The 21,804-nt window shown below is 38.8% G+C and overlaps 2 protein-coding genes and 1 long non-coding RNA gene across 6 annotated transcripts in view; 2 read left to right on the top strand and 1 right to left on the bottom strand.

The window, feature by feature from the left end:
• Positions 1–636: 636 nt before the first annotated feature.
• Positions 637–1,271, bottom strand: LOC124278714. 2 transcript variants are annotated; one of them, XR_006899160.1, is made up of 2 exons: positions 999–1,271; positions 637–968 (listed from the first exon to the last, which is right to left on the bottom strand). It is a non-coding gene; the product is annotated as an uncharacterized LOC124278714 (long non-coding RNA). The 2 variants fall into 2 exon arrangements; XR_006899159.1 differs by having other exon boundaries at positions 1,029–1,271.
• Positions 1,272–7,048: 5,777 nt separating this feature from the next.
• On the top strand, positions 7,049–11,399 carry LOC124278652. Of its 2 annotated transcripts, XR_006899147.1 has the most exons (3): positions 7,049–7,122; positions 8,151–11,100; positions 11,214–11,399. XR_006899147.1 is itself a non-coding variant. In XM_046714424.1 (2 exons), the coding sequence occupies exon 2, from the start codon at positions 8,411–8,413 to the stop codon at positions 10,664–10,666; it is 2,256 nt and encodes a 751-aa protein (XP_046570380.1). In that variant the 5' UTR covers positions 7,049–7,122; positions 8,151–8,410; the 3' UTR covers positions 10,667–11,399. The 2 variants fall into 2 exon arrangements, 1 of the variants encoding a protein (XP_046570380.1); XM_046714424.1 differs by having other exon boundaries at positions 8,151–11,399.
• Positions 11,400–19,646: 8,247 nt separating this feature from the next.
• Positions 19,647–21,804, top strand: part of LOC124278500 (anaphase-promoting complex subunit 5-like) — a 130,577-nt gene continuing 128,419 nt past the window's right edge. Inside the window, exons 1-3 of one of the 2 annotated variants that reach the window (XM_046714204.1) lie at positions 19,647–19,722; positions 20,722–20,946; positions 21,080–21,162. In XM_046714204.1, the coding sequence (XP_046570160.1) occupies positions 20,737–20,946; positions 21,080–21,162 (293 nt within the window). In that variant the 5' untranslated portion in view covers positions 19,647–19,722; positions 20,722–20,736. The remainder of the gene's footprint in view (positions 19,723–20,721; positions 20,947–21,079; positions 21,163–21,804) is intronic. The other variant, XM_046714211.1, reaches the window with a different exon arrangement.

Below are 21,804 nucleotides of genomic sequence, written 5' to 3'. Positions count from 1 at the left end.
GCCAAATTTTTTCCCCTGACCAATGTGTGATCATGGCTTGAAGTTTGTATTATTTTGGGATGTTTCTTTTGTTTTGCTGATGTAGTAGTGGTGAAAGGGATGTTTTCATGGGTTTTGTTTATAGTTCCACTGTGGTATCTTCTTTGTGAAGGTAAAGCCTGAGTCTACATGCTTGAAGGCAGTGCAGGGTACAGGTAATGGCTTGTTAATCAGTTTGTCCTGAACTTGTTCTCATTTTATTTTCTAATTTGAATGCACAAGATGTTTGTTGAAGTATTGTTTCCAACCATAATGGAAATGTTTTTCTGTGAATTAACCAGTAAATTTGTAGTTACTTCTGTCTCAAACTGCCTTTTGTCTTAACATATATTTTCATACCTGTCAAACCTTTGGATAATATTGTAATGCTGACATTTTAAAACATGACATAACAGTCTTATGAAGTATTGATGTGATTGCATTGATGTAGAGATGTCACTGTTTTGGTGCTGCGTCACCAGGTATTTCAGACATCCAGTTCAAGCATGCAGGTTATATGGTTCATCAGCCTGTCGGGTGGAAGATTTGTCCGTAAATATCAACATGGACTTTTTTGGGCATCATGGGCTAGTTTGAATCAGGCCTGAGTTACTCTTATTCAATATCGCATTACTTTTATTCCTCCAGTAGTTGCATTCATAATTTATGGTAAATGAACACTGTTGGGCTTCTTCCTTGAGGGGGGCGGTGGGGTAGCCTAATGGTTCAAGCGTTGGCTCGTCACGCCGAAGACCCGGGTTCGAATCCCCACATGGGTACAATGTGTGAAGCCCATTTCTGGTGTCCCCCGCCGTGATGTTGCTGGAATATTGCTAAAAGCGGCGTAAAACCAAACTCAGTCAGTCAGTCTTCCTTGAGGGTGACCCAGTGATCAGTGCCGATATCCCAGCTGGGCTCCATCATGTTTCTGGGTTTGCTAGTACCCAGGCCTTGGGTTTCACCAACGTTGGTACCCAAACCTTGGGTTTCACCAACGTTGTTACCCAGACCTTGGGTTTCACCAACGTTGGTACCCAGACCTTGGGTTTCACCAACGTTGGTACCCAGACCTTGGGTTTCACCATCGTGGTAAACAACTAAATCCTATGTCACTTGGTCCTTCTTCCCACTTTAATCAGACTTGCTGTGATATACCGGTAGCTGATAAAACTAGCAACCCACTGACTGTTAAATTCCTTAAACTGCATTTGTGGAAAAGATATGTTATTGTGGGCTTTAAGACACTTGTTATAACCTCTTCGCTTGTTCCTTTTATCAACTGATATAAGGTACATGTATTTCCACGTAACAGTGTTTAGACTTAAAATTGCTGCTCTCCATGTGGACTGTTTCTGTCAGTGTTTTTTACAAATTCATTGCTCATTTTTAGTTCCAAACCTGGATCAGTATTGCTGACACTGGTTATTATGTATTTTATTTATTTATGCATGCAAGGTTGGGAATATGTACTAAAGAATGAAATAATGGATGCATATTTATATTGTTATGTAATATATTATGTCAAATATATTTCCAGATACATCATCTTAACCTTCGCTGTTTGTTGTATGTTCAAGACTGTTGAGACACAGTTTTGTGTCGTGAGTTGAAGAGACCTATGTAAATAATTATGAGTAATTATTCAAGTTATCAAAGTTTCGACAGAACTGAAACATGATGAATATTGAAAACGTACAAAGGGACGAAGCTTTTACTTCAAGAGATCTGTAAGTTTGACACTTCAAAGTTTGACAGAACGGTATTTAACTATTAATATCACGTACTCCTTTTGGTGAATGGTGGGTACGATAAGATTCCAGTACCACATGCTTTTTGGAATGAAGATTGGCAGACTAAGGAAGACTTGGTGGCAATAATGTGAGGCGTGCTTTTTGTCTGAGAAGGGCAGTTCTCGACTTCTCCCTGGCAGATCCCATCTGTGTTGTGTGAACTGAGTCTTGTCCATTATATTGCTGCAATACTGCCTACTGCATTCTCTTCCCACAGAGGTTACTCCTGTCATATCTTCCTACGTAACCTCTGTTCTAATACGGCCCTTTCATGGTGTGAGCGTTCAAGACTCGTGATTGGAGGCAATCAGATTTAGTTGTGCAATCAACGACGTTGTTTCAAAAGTGATCATTCGCAAGGCCTCGGTAATTTCCGTATGCTTCGAGAAAACTAAACCTCTTCCCCTGCGCGATGCGCAAACGTTTCTTCTAGACAGAACTCAGTCATGTTATGGCGCATCAGTGACGTCTCGATCGCCCTCGTTGACAACGGACAAGCTAGCCATTAAACGTCTTGTGTGTAATATCAACACAAGTCCCCGGCAGATGGGGGATATTTGTGGCCCCACATTTGCTTGTGTTAGTCAAGTTGAATCTAAGTCGATGTAACACGTGTTCTGATTGGATAGAAAGAAGGGAGATAATTCGTGTTGCGATCTTTTGCCGCTAGGGGATTTTACAAGAACCGGGAAATATGGCCGTATTAGAACAGAGGTTCGTAGGAAGATATGACAAGTAACCTCTGTGAGAAGAGAATGTGCCTACTGTGGCCCCAACTCGGTTTGTTAGTGGTTGTGTGAGAAATCATGTTTCAAGATCAAGCTGAATACATAAAGGGGACAAGCTTTTATATATACCAATAATAAAAAGTTAAGCGCCAGCCTATTTCAAAACTAAGATGTGAAGCTGTGGAAATGTTAGGCTAAAATAATTGGGAAGACCAATCTATATTTAGAGAAGGTTCATCTGGTAACTGATTTAGGGATATCATAATCATTTGATTGAACCTGTGAAATGACCTGGATTCGAATTCTTCACCTGATGTCCTGGGGATGTTCTAGTGCTTGTGGGAGTTAAATTATTCGCTTATCAGGCCAAAGGCACGGTTCGATTCCCCACATAGGTACAATGTGTGAAGCCCATTTCTGGTGTCTATGTTTATAATAATAATACTTTATTTGCCCGAGAAAAGAATTCTTTTTACAACAGTGAGGCATACAGCATGGTTAAAACAAATTAAGCAAAGAACAACGATCACCTTAAACACACAGATAAACAGGATGAGAAGGATAACTAGTGTATACTGTAAGAGACTAGTAGTCAAATGCATTTAAAATTATGGCTGGGTCTAACATTCATTTAAACGTCTAATGCTAACAGGTATAAAAGATGTTTGGGACCCTTTTGTGCGAACTTTAGGGACGAGGAATCTACGTCCAGATGGTAAAAGTTTAAAACAAGAATGTAAATCATGAGATGGGTCGGATAAAATTTTGTTCGCAGACATTAAAACACGATTCTCATACATATAACAAAGGGGGTTAAAATACATGCCTATAGTTTTTGAACAGATGGTTACAACTTTTTGCAGTTTGTTTTTGCTTTGGAGAGTAAGGGCACCGAACTTTGGTAAAAGCGGGGGAAATCAAACTCACTCACTCACTAGCTATCGTGGCAGACGTCGAGAAATTTTGTTCTGATGCATTCACTGTTGGGAGAGGAATAGGAGACCATCAGGCTATGCACATCATTCATTTCATTCTGCACCGGATAATGTCTGACAATATATGTCACATGTTCTGCAGTTGTCTTGATACGTTACTCACGGAGACGTTTATTTAGGAAGGTGGTGGCAACACGCTGAATGTCTCATCTCTATAAGACTGAACGTTAACGGTGAGGTACCTCAATCACAATCAAACGACTGCTGATACCCAACCACCAAAGTGATGTTCAAGGAGTGTGGCTCCTCTTCCACAAAGCGAACTCAGCGATGATCGTAAGTCAGTGTTAGAGGTTAAGAGTTAAGATCTCCTTGATTTTGAGTTAAACTGCGATCTCTTTCTGAAACGAGCTTGTTGTCGACGAAACGCTCACCTCGACCTGGATACATCCACCTGAACAAGACGTGTGTGTGTGTGTGTGTGTGTGTGTGTGTGTCGCTCGGCATTAATGGGTACAACAAGGACTGGTCGGCTCGGAGTCAGTATAATGTGTCTGAGTGGGGTATTCATGCTTCACTGCGGCATGGTATCTCAGTGGGCTAGCACTATAAAACCAGCTTAAGTCTGGGCTAGTACAAGCAGCTGCACATACACATACACACGCATGTACGTCGTCATATGAGCGAAATAGTCTCAAGCACGACGTTAAACCCAATTTCACCTCACCTCATCTTAGCACTGCCACTGAGAAACCAAGTCAGTTTTGTGACACTATCGAACAAGTTCCTGATACATGGCACAGATCTGCACCCTGTTGACAGGGCAAGATTCAAGACATGTGATCTACAATGTACGACGACGGCATTTGGATACAGTGCTGCAATTTTTGGCTGTACTCCATTGAGGCTCGAACTCATAACATCAGGCCTATCGTAGCCTTGTCAACCTAGATACTTCATGTTCATGACATGTTGGTAATCAGTAGAGCCAAGTAATCTGCAAGTTGATGCACGAAGTGCCACTGATGTCCTGTCACCAGGTGGAACAAAAACAGTCACAAAACGATAGTTCGATAAATGTATCATAGACTGGGAGGGGGATAGCTGGGGCAATAATACGGCCAGAAAAGGCTCGAGCCGGGGAAAGACGGGTTGCGGGACACAACAAGTCAAACTTCAATTGCTTTCAATGTGCATGCTAAGGACCTTTTTGTCTGACATAATAACCATTTGAGAATTTTTTAAAAATCATATGCACAACTTGGAATGATAACAAGGAATGAATCATAATTAGGAATGATAACAAGGAATGAATGATAATTAGGAATGATAACATAGAATGAATGATAATTAGGAATAACAAGGAATGAATGATAATTAGGAATGATAACTAGGAATGAATGATAATCAGAAATGATAACAAGGAATTATAATTAGGAATGAATGATAATGAGGAATGACAACAAGGAATGAATGATAATTAGGAATGATAACAAGGAATGAATAATAATTAGGAATGATAACAAGGAATGATAACTAGGAATGAATGATAATCAGGAATGATAACACGGCGAAATGATAATAGGAATAATAACAAGGAATGATAACTAGGAAAGAATGATAATCAGAAATGATAACACGGCGGAATAATAATAAGGAATGTTAACAAGAATGATAACTAGGAATGAATGATAATCAGGAATGATAACACGGAATGATAATTAGGAATGATCGCAAGGAATGATAATTAGGAATGATAACTAGGAATGATAATCAGGAATGATAACAAGGAATGATAATTTGGAATGATAACAAGGAATGAATGATAATTAGGAATGATAACACGGAATGAATATTTAGGAATGATAACACGGAATGATAATCAGGAATAACACCGAATGATAATTAGGAATGATAACAAGGAATGATAACTAGGAATGAATGATAATCAGGAATGATAACAAGAAATGATAACAAGGAATGAATGATAATTAGGAATGATAACAAGAGATGAATGATAATTAGGAATTATAACAAGGAATGATAACTAGGAATGATAACAAGGAATGATAACTAGGAATGATAACTAGGAATGATAGCAAGGAATGATACTTAGGAGTGATAACAAGGAATGATAACTAAGAATGAATGATAATCAGGAATGATAACAAGGAATGAATGATAATTAGGAATGAATGATAATTAGGAATGATAACCCGGAATGGATAATTAGGAATGATAACACGGAATGATAATCAGGAATGATAACACGGAATGATAATTAGGAATGATAACTAGGAATGATAACAAGGAATGATAACTAGGAATGATAACTAGGAATGATAGCAAGGAATGATACTTAGGAATGATAACAAGGAATGATAACTAAGAATGAATGATAATCAGGAATGATAGCAAGGAATGAATGATAATTAAGAATGATAACTAGGAATGATAACAACGAATGAATGATAATTTGGAATGATAACAAGGAATGAATGATAATTAGGAATCATAACAAGGAATGATAAGAATGAATGATAACACGGAATGATAATTAGGAATGATAACAAGAATTGATAATTAGGAATGAATGATAATCAGGAATGATAACACGGAATGATAATTAGGAATGATAACAAGGAATGATAATTAGGAATGATAACAAGGAATGATAACTAGGAATGAATGATTATCAGGAATGATAACACGGAATGATAATTAGGAATGATAACAAGGAATGATAACTAGGAATGATAACAAGGAATGATAACTAGGAATGAATGATAATCAGGAAAGATAACAAGGAATGATAATTAGGAATGATAACAAGGAATGATAATTAGGAATGATCATCAGAAATGATAACAAGGTATGATAATCAGGAATGATAACTAGGAATGATAAGTAGGAATGATAATCAGGAATGATAACATGTGTTTGTTTGTTGGTTGCTTAATGCAAGACTTGCCAACATTCCACCTATGTGGTGGTGGTCTGTAAATAATCGAGTCTGGACCAGACAAACCAGTGATCAACACCATGAGCATCGATCTACGCAACTGGGATACAATTACATGTGTCAACCAAGCGTTCGAGTCAGACACCCGATACCGTAGGTCGCCTAATACAACAATTAAGCTTGGGTTGCTGAACATCAATTCTAACCCGGATCTTCACGGGTAACGTCAGGAAGTGAAACCTATACTGTTAAAAAATGTCTTTTGGAAGATTGTAGAAAAGTTATCAGGTCCTGTAAACAGCAGATACAGTAATCACGTCAGTAATGCTGCGGTTTTATCCTCGAATTAGTTTCTCTCCTAATTATTATTCCTAGTTATCATTCATTCCTTGTTATCATTCTGATTTGAGACCACCGATTAACCAATATCGTGTAGTTTCCAAAGTCGTGCTAGAGTTTGAAGACAAGCCTACTGTTATAAAATTTGAGACTGTCTCACCAAATGATCGATACCTCAAGTTTTTCAAGTTGGACCCGTAGGCTAACAGAATAAACAAAACTTGTGGCCGTTTTGTCAAAGTCCATTTGGCCATTTTCTACAATGGCCGTTTTCCGCTTAGACCAGTGCGATCCGTTACGTCGCGAACGTTAGCGAGTAAGCCGTCTCACATTTCACATATTTGACACAGGTATGTCAGCTTTTTCATGAAGTTTACTTTCTACGATAGATCATTGTCATAAGAATACAAGATATAGCCGAATATGAATGACTGACAACGATTGTTACATTGATAAAGTTAGATCGGCCCGGCTCATCTCGCTTACAACGATTTCAGGAAGTTGTTAAAACGAAAATAGGACGTTAAATATTAAGTCATCCCGCCGGTTGTACCAGTTGGATATGATCTACGCGAGGTTACCTTCCGAGATGTAAGAATGGACACATTTCAAAATGTTTTAAGAGAGAGATGTATTTATGCCCAATGTGCCCCAACAAACTTACACCACAACGCCGCTGTTTCAGAAATTCGAAACTTAAGAAAACGCTTTATATCTGGTCATGGTGTGTATTTGAAACATTTTAAAAGTTTCATTTACCACCACATAATTTCTATGGTGGCACTGCTATCTTACATGGGTGAATTACTTTAATGTCAGTACACTCTCTTGACACCTTTCGCTCTGAACTGTGACAGGTGAAAACGAAAGCGGTACCCAGCGAAAACGGTACCCAACGAAAACGGCATCTGTCGTTTAAGCCATCGTACAAACATAACACTTGCGTCTCTAATTGGCAGCATTTAAGAACAAATATTTTAAAATCTCTGTCAATATCTCCCGTATCTCCAGATCAGAATGTATTTCTTTATTTCATTGATGGTGATCCATAATGGCCCCAGTTTTACAACCTAATATTTATGTCTACATTCACAAACAGCATGTACAAATCTTTCCACACCCAATACCTCCCTGCTAACTCTTTACCATCGTACATTAATAATCCCTGTGTTACATGTAATCAGTCATGCAAACAATCATCAACAAACATGAAGAAAGTAGGGGCTCTTCAAGATGATGTGCATAATTCAACTTTATGGGACCAGTTTGCACATTTCAATTTTTCGCCTAGAGCAATAGATATTTCATATATTGGTCTCAAACAGATATTGTACTGATATACATTATTTTAATGCTACATTGCTGTTACTTATTTCAGAATTCAGTGTACCACAACACAAACAGTAAGGGCGGAAACGATGGCATCAAACTTCGTTTTGAAAAAACCTGTGTTGCAGCAACTGTGACGAACTGCAGGAGCTTGTGGTATTATCCTGTTACCATGGTATCTGCAAAACCTGTCTCAAAGCTGGTGATCGAACAAAGGATGGGAAATCAGTCACGTTGTGTCCAGTTTGTAACACGCAAGTCACCTCATCAGAAGTAAATGATGATCTTCGATCACAACTGAATACGTGTATGAGTCAAGCCTTTCAATATTTTGGAAAAAATGTATTGAAGACGGAAACAAGCTCCTGTAGCATTTGTTGTTTACGAAACCTGCACAACGAAGTGACCCACCAGTGTCTCGACTGTGGCGATGTTCTGTGTGATGTCTGCCAGAAAGGACACTGTGCATCAAGGATCACACATGATCATAGGGTGGTACCTATTGAAGATGTGAGGAGTGGGAAGTTTGTGGTAGCTGAGGCACAGGCAGCCCTGCCCTGTAGTAACACGACACACAAGGGAGCCACGTGTACTTACTTCTGCCAGACTTGTGGCAAACTGATGTGTGAATTGTGTCTTCTGTTTGAACACAAAGGTCATGAGATCCTACCGTTACAAGAAGCTGCCAGACAGTGTGGGAAACAGCTGGAAGAACAATCGGTAAAACTTGAAACTTACCTCACTGAGATAACATCAGTGCTTGAAATGAACAGCAGTCGGCGTGAGAGTATTATTGCATCCCGAGAAGACACTCTAAAAATACTGCGGGAGAAGACTCAGGCTATAGTAGGTTTGATTCACGAACAGGAGCAAAAGGCTGTAGATAAGGTGACACGCTTGTGTGAGAGTCAGCTCCTCCTTGTCAGTACGATGAACTACAAATTGGATCAAATTACAAAACTATGCCCAAAAGTGTTGTCGCTTACTCACTCAGTTCTTGAAGCCAGAGAGGATCTCCACTTGCTTCTTCTTTGCAATGATCTTGAGAAATGTTTCAAAGAAAGTCAACAATTACAGGATTCGATGCTAGCTTTTGAAAACAAATGGAAGATACCCAGGTTCAATGTGAAGTGTGATTTTCCAAATAGCTCTGTTATCGGTATAAAACAGTCATTTGTCAGTCCACATCTGGTGCAAGAAGAGAGCAAGGAAAGAGTTATCTTGTCAGATGATGCAAATGGAGGTCAGATCACTTCAGCTCATCCAGGTGGCAAGCAGTCAGTCAAGTCATGCAATGCTGAAGACACTTCCACCCAGAAACAAGCTCGGCCCACCAGACCACAAGGTAAAGTCGGAGCCAACAAGCAACACCTGCCTACAAAGGATCAGATGGTTATCTGTAGTAATGGAATCTTGACTGACACAGTGCATAGTAATGATACTGAAGGCATGTCAGGTTATTCCACACATGATGATACATCACTTGAGGAATCTGAGGATGGATTCCAACTGACCAAGTCTGTGGTGATAGTCGGTAAAGGAGGAACGCAGTTGACAAACAGTCTTCCAGGATCTCAAACCACTGTCAGAAGCAAAGAGTCTGGTTCTGGCATTGGGTCCAGATTGGAAAAATATGAAGAGCTGACCTCTCAAGGATACAGTGTCCTTGCGGCTAATCCAGTTCTTGTGGAGAAGCGGTCACCTCAGGATGGACATAATGCCCAATCTGACAATCCTGACAACTCTAGAAGCCCAGGTCAACGCAATGTCAGAGCTCTCCAACTTCAAAAGACGAACCACTATCATTTGAGGGTGGTGAATGATAAAACAGATCCGGAGATCAAAGGTTTGGCAGTTGCCTCAGGTAATACAACCATTGCAGACAACGGGAACAAGAAGATTCGGCTGATTGACAAGAAGGGACATTCAGCAAACATGACCAAGAATATATTGAAGGACAACATACCTGCTCATGCCCTTGTCCATCTTGGGCATGTGGTTGTTTATATTTGTGGCTCTTGTATCTACATTGCTGATAAATCTCTACGAACCCAGTTGGTAATACAGCTGAAAATTGATAAATCAGCCTGTCGTGGGCTGATTCTGTGCAAATACACAGATACATCGTTTATGGTCGGGAATCTTCCTGAGAACCTGGTGCGGGTGTACAGTATTAATGGTCAACTGATGTCCACGAGACGGGCTCCTGTTCCTGGCCCAATAACAGCCATGTCTCTGACCAATGATGAGGATATCCTGTTTAGTTGTCCAGGAGCTGTGTCACAGATCCAGAAGTATGGTAACGTAACTCAAGTCTTCAGACCTCCAAATATCTCAGATTGGTTCCCAGAGGGCACCTGTATGGACAGGTGGAACAACTTGTATGTTGCCAATTCGAGACAGAATCAAATCCATGTGTTTGGCCAAGGGGGTGAACAGCTTTGCATCCATTCAACGTTGAGTGATAATCTGGAGTCACCTCGGTGTTTAGCAATATCATTGGACAGACTGATTGTTTCAGGAGATCATCCACATCTGTTTGTTTATACCATTCTTGAAGTGTAAATACAGGTCTGGTTGTGTGGATTCATGATGTCTCTTTTCAGGAACACGTCCATTTGTGTGGATACATGGTGTGTATTTGTGTGGATACACGGTGTGTATTTGTGTGGATAGACGGTGTGTATTTGTGTGGATACATGGTGTCTATTTGTGTGGATACATGGTGTGTATTTGTGTGGATACATGGTGTGTATTTGTGTGGATTCACAGTGTGTACTTGTCTGGATACACGGTGTGTTTTTGTGTGGATACAAAGTGTCTATTTGTGTGGATTCACTGTGTATTTGTGTGGATACATGGTGTGTATTTGTGCGGATTCACAGTGTGTATTTGTGTGGATACACAGTGTGCATTTGTGTGGATACACGGTGTGTATTTGTGTGGATACACAGTGTGTATTTGTGTGGATTCATGGTGTGTATTTGTGTGAATACACGGTGTGTATTTGTATGAATACACCGTGTGTATTTGTGTGGATGCACAGTGTGTATTTTGCGGATTCACTGTGTATTTGTGTGGATTCATGGTGTGTATTTGTGTTGATTCACAGTGTGTATTTGTGTGGATACACAGTGTTTATTTGTGTGGATACACGGTGTGTATTTGTGTGGATTCACGGTGTATTTGTGTTGATTCACTGTGTATTTGTGTGGATACACTGTGTGTATTTGTGTGGATACATGGTGTGTATTTGTGTGGAGTCACAGTGTGTATTTGTGTGGATACATAGTGTGTGTTTGTGTGGATTCACAGTATTTGTGTGGATACATGGTGTGTATTTGTGTAAATACACCGTGTGTATTTGTGTTGATTCACAGTGTATTTGTGTGGATACACGGTATGTATTTGTGTGGATACATGGTGTGTATTTGTATGGATACACAGTGTGTATTTTTCTGGATACATGGTGTCTATTTGTGTAAATACACCGTGTGTATTTGTGTTGATTCACAATGTATTTGTGTGGATACACGGTATGTATTTATGTGGATACATGGTGTGTATTTGTATGAATACACCGTGTGTATTTGTGTGGATGCACAGTGTGTATTTTGCGGATTCACTGTGTATTTGTGTGGATTCATGGTGTGTATTTGTGTTGATTCACAGTGTGTATTTGTGTGGATACACAGTGTTTATTTGTGTGGATACACGGTGTGTATTTGTGTGGATTCACGGTGTATTTGTGTGGATTCACTGTGTATTTGTGTGGATACACTGTGTGTATTTGTGTGGATACATGGTGTGTATTTGTGTGGAGTCACAGTGTGTATTTGTGTGGATACATAGTGTGTATTTGTGTGGATTCACAGTATTTGTGTGGATACATGGTGTGTATTTGTGTAAATACACCGTGTGTATTTGTGTTGATTCACAGTGTATTTGTGTGGATACACGGTATGTATTTGTGTGGATACATGGTGTGTATTTGTATGGATACACAGTGTGTATTTTTCTGGATACATGGTGTCTATTTGTGTGAATACATAGTGTGTATTTATGTGAATAGGTGCTGTATATTTGTGTGAATATGTGATGTTTGTGTGAAGACATTTTATCTATGTAAATGCAGGATGTATATTCACGTGAAAACAATGTCTGTGTGAATACATGATGTCTGTTCTATTCTGGTAAATACATGATGTCTGTTTGCGTGAATACATGATGTCTGTTCTATTCTGGTAAATACATTATGTCTGTTTGTGTGAATACATGATGTCTGTTCTATTCTGGTAAATACATGATGCCTAACGGTTGGGAGCTGAACTACAAACATACATGTTTCTTTTCAAGTAAATGGCTAGACCTTTGATTATGTTTACATTTGTGCAAGACATGAGTTGAACAAACTTTTGCTGTGTTGGATAATGACGAAAAACATTTGGTATGAGTTTTGTCGGACTTTCCTTATAGAAAGGACAAACAACAAAATGGAACTCATCTTTAATAGCTCCTAAATTACAGCGTTCACATATATACTAAATCAGAATGAGCAGTGTATTTATTAAACGCAGTTTTTTTAATTTTCAGACTATGTGACAGACATCTAAACTTGGCAGGTGCTTTAGTCAAATCCCTATCAATATCAGCACTTAAATACTTTTCTTGTTCAAAAACAGTTTCATAAGAAGAATACGTTTAGAGAAATGAAGATTACTCCACTTTCCCATACCAAGACTGAATATCTAAATCAATACATGTCTGTTTAAACAAAGTCATAAATTGTGATACATTTCCACATTCTTGATAAATCCAAGCATATGAAAAGCCAATTTGAAATAACAACATTCTGACATGTGAAGCCCAGTTTACATTGCCAGCTTCGTCCTGCGCTTTACACATGTTATAACAGGCATGAGGACTTGGTGCCGAATCCATATGAGTCAACCTACACCAGTATCTTATACAGCGGCAAAAGTAATGTTCACCCAGAACCGCCTTTGATGAAGATCTTTTACTTTAACCCAGATATTGTTTGAAGAAGTTACTCTGGACTTTTACTGGACTTTTACGAAACGTAAAACCCCATATTTCACTGCTACTACATGCAATTGGTGCAATTTTAGTATCAAATATGGACAAAATAATCTTCAGCGATAGATCTATATAACATTTCATTGACTGGTAAATAGGGAAAAAAGCTTTTGATGCATGGTTTGCAAGAGTTTCACATGCTGTTGACCAACACAGTCGTGATGAAAAGATCACACCTAAATACGTATATTAGGCAACAGTTTTCAGTTGGTTGCCCTTACAATACCACTTCTCAACCTTACGGGGCGGTGGGGTAGCCTAATGGTTAAAGCGTTGGCTCGTCACGCCGAAGACCCGGGTTCGAATCCCCACACGGGCACAATGTGTGAAGCCCATTTCTGGTGTCCCCCGCCGTAATGTTGCTGGAATATTGCTAAAAGCGGCGTAAAACCAAACACAGTCAGTCAGTCAGTCTAAGCAATTACGAAAAACAATGATTTTAGAATTTGCCATATTTACAGTTAATCCCCATTTATTGCAAAATAATTCTAAAGTATTCAACTTCCTCTGCAGGTCAGCAACAAAATCTGCAACTAATACAATGTCGTCAACGTCAACATCATCATCCACACATATGCCTCTAGGATCGCCATTTTGTAGATCAACAACTAGCTGGTTTATAAAGAAGACGAACATGATAGGAATTGGCATACAGCCTTGTCTAACTCCACTTGATGTGTCAAACATATCGGTGATAGAATCGCCAATGTTAACACAGTCACAAACATTCTTGTACATGCTTTCTAGAAGGGTATAATGCTTTACATTAATACCATTTTGGAGTAGTTGACAAAGCAATTTATTCTATCAACCGGATCGAATGCCTTGCGGAAGTCAATAAATGCAGTGTAAAAACGGTTGTTTAGGTCTTCTGAGATATATTTATGCTAATGACTGAAGTACAAAACTATTATCCGTGGTAGAATATGCTTGCCGGAAACCGGCCTGTGCTTCAGAGGGAACTTTACAATCTTCACAATTCATATGATCATGTTCTTTAATAAAATGTTCTACAGACTGGTCAAATTCACTGATTTGTGTTTCAGGATTTAGCAGATCCTTAAAATACTGGTACCAATCCTCTGGCGTGATGCTACTTGCTCTGTGTTTAGTTTTCAATAAGGATTTTACCGAGTGCCAGAAGGATTTACAATCATTGAAATTAAAATTTACACGATCAGTTTCCTCCCTTTCAAAGACACTTTTTTTTTCTCCTTACGCATTTTCCTAAGCTTCCTTTTACTCTGAAGAAACATATCAAGGTTTTCTTTATAGTTATTTATTCCGAGGAGCTGCAATTTAACATATTTCAGTTTTTTCAGTATGGAACATTCTTCTTCAAACCACTTAGGTTGTTCATTGATAGAATTCCTGCGATGATGGTGTTTATCAATTTTCTGAAAGTGCGCTCCCTACATTTGAATAAGTTCAACTAGGTGGTTAGCTGGTTGAACTGGAACTCTAACACTGAAGCCCTATACAAAAAGTGTCAACAACGCCTTCATCTCATGCATAAACTGAGATCTTTTAATGTTAACCCATCTGTGATGTCATCTTTTTATGTAGCATTTATTCAGAGTATTTTAACATTTTCCTTCCATTATTGGTACGGGTCTCTCTCAGTTCATCTCAAATCTAAAATAGACAAAATTGTTAACACTGCAAGTAAAATCGCTGGAGTCAGATTTGAATGTTTATCATCAATATATGAGCGGCAAATCGTGAATCAAGCTGTCAAAATCATATCTGACCGTACCCACTGCTTAAATTCGGAATACAACCTCCTCCCTTCAGGCCGCCGCTACAAAGTTCCAATTGTGAAAACTAAGAGAGCCCGTACATCCTTTATTCCAAGTACCATATCTCTCTTAAACAAATGTGAAGATACCTAAATCAAATGTTTCAGTAGCTCTGCTGATGTAACAAATTCCTGGAAAGGCATTAAAGTATTATTCCATTCCATTCCATTCCATTCCATTCCATTCCATTCCATTCCATTCCATTACATTACATTACATTACATTACATTACATTACATTACATTACATTACATTACATTACATTACATTACATTACATTACATTACATTACATTCACATCCATACACTCTAGGAATTTGCCAATCATTTCTGATGCTAATCTCGAGTTATAATTGTCAGCATAAATATTTTTACCTTCATTGGACCAGATAAATTTCGTTATCGGGTAGGTACTTGACAAACTTGTTTGACAGCTCACACATAGGGACAGATTAACTGAGAACTGGCAAGAAACCGACAGCCGGCCTCCAGCCTGTAACGACCCTATGCCGAGAGACCGACGGAATCGAACCATGCACCCCCGACACAGGCTCCAGCCAGTACCTCTTACAGCCCGTACCTTATATGGCAACAAAAGTGCATCTATCGGAACAGTTCGACGACGTTTACGCCTGTTTGGTATCCCTGCAAGACGCCCACGGAGACTGTCATTTCTGACGACACCCACGACGAAGTCTCCACTGGAGCAGACAACATTTGTGACACCACGTCAAGACCACGTCGAACCACGCACCTCCAACACAAGTTCCAGCCAGTACATCTTACAGCCCGTACCTTACATGGCAACAAAGGCCGAACAATTTCACGACCTGTACGCATGTCCGGTATCCCTGCAAGACGCACGTGAAGTTTTTCACTATTTAAATGCAAAATCTCGAAAACAACTCAAAATATTTATGAGATAGAGAGTGATTATGGCTTTACGTCCCATTCAGCAATATTCCAGCAATATCAAGACGGGGGCACCAGAAATGGGCTTCACATATTGTACTCAAGTGGGGAATCGAACCCGGGTGTTCAGCGTGACAAACGGACGCTTTAACCACTAGGCTATCCCACCGCTCCGTTAATGATATAAAGGATAAAATACTGGCCAGATGAATATTTGATAGGTTACTTAAGTCTGATCACACAGTAACTGTACTGATACGTTAGAGGTGAGGTGAAATTGGGTTTTACGTCGTGCTTGAGAATATTTCGCTCATATATGACGACGTGCATGCGTGTGTATGTGTATGTGCGGCTCCTTGTACTAGCCCAGACTTAAGCTGGTTTTATAGTGCTAGCTCACTGAGATACCATGCCACAGTGAAGCATGAATACCCCACTCAGACACATTATACTGACTCCGAGCCGACCAGTCCTTGTTGTACCCATTAATGCCGAGCGCCAGACAGGGACCAACAAGTACCAAATTTTAACGTCTTTTGGTATGTCGCGGTCGGGGATACGTTAGAGTAATGGTTGGGAACAACTACAAGTATTTCGCATACGACAGCAAGACCTTGAATGACATGGAACATGAACAGTAATGTATTTATTTACCTAGCACTATTAAACAATATATGTATTTGCACCTTAACAAACACTTGACGCGCGTGTATTCTCCATAAAAACCCAATCATTATTTTTCATTCACCGTCAACACAATTGTCATTTTGGCCATATTTCTGGACATTTCATTTCAAAAGCTTCTGGGATATCATACATTTCATTAATGTGCTATTCCAAACCTTCCACGAATATTCATTTATTTGTATAATGAAAAAATCACTCTTGCTTGACAACCGTATAAGAACCTATTAGTCCAGGAGGAGGCAGCTGAAAAATTTCAAATTGTAGCCTACCCAGTACTGATTTTGTTTGATGCTATTTTCAGTTAGTATGATGTCTTGGGCTCATGAAAAGGCCTGTAATACTCTCCGTAATACATCCATAAGCTTGCAATTAACCCTCCTTTTCACTTTCTTTCATTTCATATGTTACTTCATGTCAGAATCGGACCTGTGAAGATCCGGGTTAGAATTGATCTTCAATAATCCATGCTTGTCGTAAGAGACGACTAACGGGATCTGGTTGTCAGGTTCGCTGACTGGGTTGACACATGTCATGGTATCCCAATTGCGTAGATCGATGTTCATGCTGTTGATCCCTGGATTGTCTGGTCCAGACACGATAATTTACAGATCGACGCCATATAGTTGGAATATTGCTGAGTGCGGTGTAAAACTAAACTCACTCACTCACTCACTCATGTCAGAATCGGAGTCATCTACTGGCAACCAGTCAAAGGTGTTCGGGCAACAATCATCTGCCATACAAATGAACATGCCTCTGTACACACTATATCATTCTTTCTGCTGGCATGCTGACTTTTTGCATTTACACGATGTTTGTTCAACCAATCCCCGGGGAACAGGATCTCTCGACATCAGAATAGGGATAAGCTGACCATCACAAATGCTCCAACCATGGTCAACTGGTGAAGGAATGTTCATGGTTCGTTGCAGAGACTGTTTCCAAACATGGACTTGGTAGTTTACTCGCTCAATGTGATGTTTTAGACCGTAGGATGTTGGTGGGAGGTTTTCATTCAATATCTTGTGTCATCTACAGACATCACTGGATTATTTGGTACAGCATAGAGCTCACAAACTGGCCACAAGATGTAATGAGTGTTTCTCCAACATCCAAATTGGCATCCATTACCCAAGCTTGTGGATGTATCAAAAGTGATTAAGAGTTATCTGATAGAACAATTTGAATACCTACAACCAAAGCTTAGACGTAGTTATCGGCCATGAAGCACAGTTTTCAAACACTTTTGGATATGTTATTTCATCAAATATTTTAGGACTTTGAAGCTTTGATTGACCACATCATTGAAATTTAGCTCTATTCCTATACTGTATTAAACATTAGACACCAAATGAGTTGTTTGGATTTCATATCAGTACAAATTTAGTCCTCCACTAAGTATATGTAATTAAACTACAATGGCGGCCATTTTGGTAATATATAAACATTCCTAATAACATGCCGTCACTCTAGAAGTACAGAGAAAACAAAAACTTGTTTTAGTAACAGAAATATTGTTAACTGCCATTATATAAATCACCCTCACACATTTCCATGAAAAGTCGGAGAATCGTTAAAATACCACTGTCTCAAAGAATAAGCTGTAAAAACTTAAATTCCCACGATATGACCATACCAAATGACTTGTTGTGTGCCCAAGCCATCACTCTAGGAGAAACAAGTGTCAAAAAACATCAAAAGTATCAACTTTGGATGTAAATGGAAACATTTGGTGTTCATGTTTATGTAAATTTAAGTGCTTGGAAGGCAAAACACGACAAAACAAAATAGCGGCCATTTTGATTTTTGTTTCAAAATAAAATTGTGTCAAATAATTTCTACATCCTTCAGCAGTACACAGAAGTCAAAAAGAAATTGATCAGATTGATAGTGGCAAAACTATTAATTATTAACTTTTAGGTGTTGTCGGGCAGCAAACCAAACGTGACGAAAATACTCGCAGACCCCCACCACCTATAATGACCTGTAAAAAAACTGAAACCACAATCTGAGAGTATTACAGGCCTTTTCATGAGCCCAAGACATCATAGTAACTGAAAATAGTGTCAAACAAAATCAGTACTGGGGAGGCTACGAAATCCTATTTCTAGGCCCCTTTTGAGATTCTCCTCCTGGACTATATACCGAAATGTCGGATCATAATATAATACAGAAGTTGTCATCCAGAAAGTGTTACGCCTTTCTTATTATTCATCAGCTTCCAAAATGCCAATCAAACAAAGAATGGGTTATTCGTTTTTTTATTTCTTCACTTCCCACTTGATCGAGTAGCGTTAGTTAACCATTAAACTATTATTGATTTGTTAAATGCGTTAATTAGTGGCTTTCTTCCGATTTCCGAAATGGGCCATGCATATATCGCCAGGGCTGGCATTTCTGTATCCTGACGCTTGTGTTTCTCCGACAAGCGATTCCGGGCGATAGAGGATGAAAATGGGCACACAAATGACACTTCGTATTCATTTTCTCCAGTGTTCAGCATTTGTCAGATCCACCGTAGTCAACAGGACCGTTCATAAAGGAATTTTATGATGATTTTTATCGAGGTGCACGTACAATGTGAATGTTCTAGCACAGCCTATTCGGCTTGTGTACCCGTTAGGACCGGAATGATTAATTTGCCCATCCTGAGCGAATTTATATGGAAGCCTTAGCCATTGCCCATCGACCGTGTTTTTTGTGTGTAAACTTTGAAATATTCGGGGACACTTTAACATAATCATTATTCGCGTGCAGAATGGAATCTGGTTCATATATTTGCTCGTAAAAATGACAAACGATACATGGGAAAATATGTTCGCATTCCAGATTGGAACTAGTCGAACTAGAACTAGTAACAAACACACTAGTCGAGTTGGTGTCCCCAAGGGAGGCTACTCTGTCTGTCCTACGTTTTCAATTTTATTTATATAATATTGTACGCGTAAATAACTGGGGGTCCATATCTGTATCAAGGGTTAGAGTTCCCGTGTAGTACTTGGTGACAGTGTAGATTTCAATTCAAAATATAGCATAATCTATTAAATGTCATTCGCTGCGACATTGCAAACCAAAATGGCGGGTAATTTCAAAGTCACAACATTTGACAATTGAAATTTCATGCATGTGAGTAGACTATTTATCTAGGTAAATGACCTGTTATCATTTGAGGTCTGCACGAAGTGACGGAAATATTTAGATGTTATATAGCTAACGACAACGTTTGGTAATGACAAAGTAACAACATTATTTCCGTTTGTATCAGTACCACGAATTTAGGTGACACGTGAAATCGATTGAACTCCAAAAATAGTGATTAGACACACACCGTTAACACACGATAGTCACCTACTTTTATCACGTGGTAATTATGTTAAACCTGAATGATGCTTTATGTACAGTTTAAATAGCCTCATCGTAAATACTAAGTAATATTTCAGTTTTACCCCGGCCATGAATTCAAACTTTTAGGGGAGGCAACTCTCTATTTTCGCTTTTTTTCTGAATCTTGAACACTGGACACTCACTGTGATTGAAATATTAAACCATGCAATAACTCATACGTTTACACAGCAGTGTCGTAATGAAAAGTGAAAATATATTTCATAATTTTTCTAATTTCACAGAATTCTGAAATTGGTTGTAAATATGTCATTAGCCGAAACATAGTGAAACAAGAGCATTTTCGTGGAAATGTGGCTACTTGTGCCACAACTGAAACAGAAAGTTTGCATGCACAAACACAAATGACTGTTGTAAGTATAAGGTAGTGCTTGACTGTATCGATACAATACATTGATTTACAGCCCCAGTATCATGGTAAAATGGGGATATATTACATTAAAATTTAATGGTGTAAAATCACAAGAATACAACTATCTAATGATAATTATAATAATGATGTGTCATTTTAAATAGCGCCAAAATCCACACTAGGTATGCTCATAGCGCTAACAATGAATAGCACAGCACATTATTACCAACAGTAATGTTCCACAAATAGCTAAAGCAGAGAGTTTGCCTGTATGGTTATTGCTCTCTATTTTCCTCTTAAATAGAAAATTTACTGGGTTAAAAACTGTTTTGTGTAAATGTACAAATGATGCCTGCATTGTTTCGTTACAGAGTGCCTGACATCTCATGATGACGACCCAGCAGGATTTATTTATTTTTGATCCACATGGGCGGAAACCACTCAAGGAGCAGGTGACGCCACACAAACTGTCACTGCTGGTGTTGGTGTATGGGTACCAGCAGATGCTGAAGGAGTCGCAGGATGAAATGGATGCCGTTGTTTTCACTGAGAGGGAAAAGAGGGACTTCATGACCTCCATACTTGACCTTCTACAGGTATAGGATTTACATAGCATTTTTGTTCTATATTGCTGGAAGGCGTTTATGATTTATCAATTTATTGTAAAGCATAACATGTTTGTATGTTTCTGTAGCTGGAATAGCATGTCGATTGATGGTGTGTTTCCAGAGTCCAGACCTGGAGCTCCTGGAACTGAAGCAGCGACTAGAGGGGATTCTGAAGCCGGTGCTGCTGGACTGCTTCTTTGACAGGTAACTCTTCAGCTGTCCTTTGACAGTTATACAGTACAATCATGATGATAGAAATTTCTACACACAAGAACAAACTCTGGCTGAGAATATATGATTCATGAACATGATGAAAGGTTAATTAAATAAAATTCACTTCGTATTGTTACCATGCCTCACGTAGGGATTCATCTGCTAGATGACGTGGCTGCTGCCTTGGTATAGTGGGTAACACAAACAGACACAGGTGCACACACAAATTGTGTCTTGAAAATACACTGTATATCATGAATAGGTACTAAATTGTATATGGCAGACCTTATATCATGAATATACACTATAATATAAATGGTACATGTTATATCATGAATGTAGACTATAGTGTACATGGCACATGTTATATCATGAATATGCACTACAATATAAATGGTACATGTTATATCATGAATGTAGACTATATTGTACATGGCACATGTTATATCATTAATATGCACTATGATAAAAATGGTCCATGTTATATCATGAATATGTACTATAATGTAAATCGCACATGTTATATCATGAATGTAGACTATAGTGTACATGGAAGACATTATATCATGAATATGCACTATGATATAAATGGTACATATATCATGAATATACACTATAATATAAATGGTACAT

Source organism: Haliotis rubra, unplaced genomic scaffold (genome assembly GCF_003918875.1).
Source record: "Haliotis rubra isolate DU_JTF1 unplaced genomic scaffold, ASM391887v1 Scf1062, whole genome shotgun sequence".
NCBI lineage: Eukaryota > Metazoa > Mollusca > Gastropoda > Lepetellida > Haliotidae > Haliotis > Haliotis rubra.
Note: the sequence above shows the minus strand (reverse complement) of the source record. Positions and strands in the feature narration are given on the sequence as shown.

Coding starts and splice junctions, on each gene's coding strand:
- LOC124278652 (XM_046714424.1), top strand. CDS start 8,411: ATGAGTCAAGCCTTTCAATATTTTGGAAAAAATGTATTGAAGACGGAA.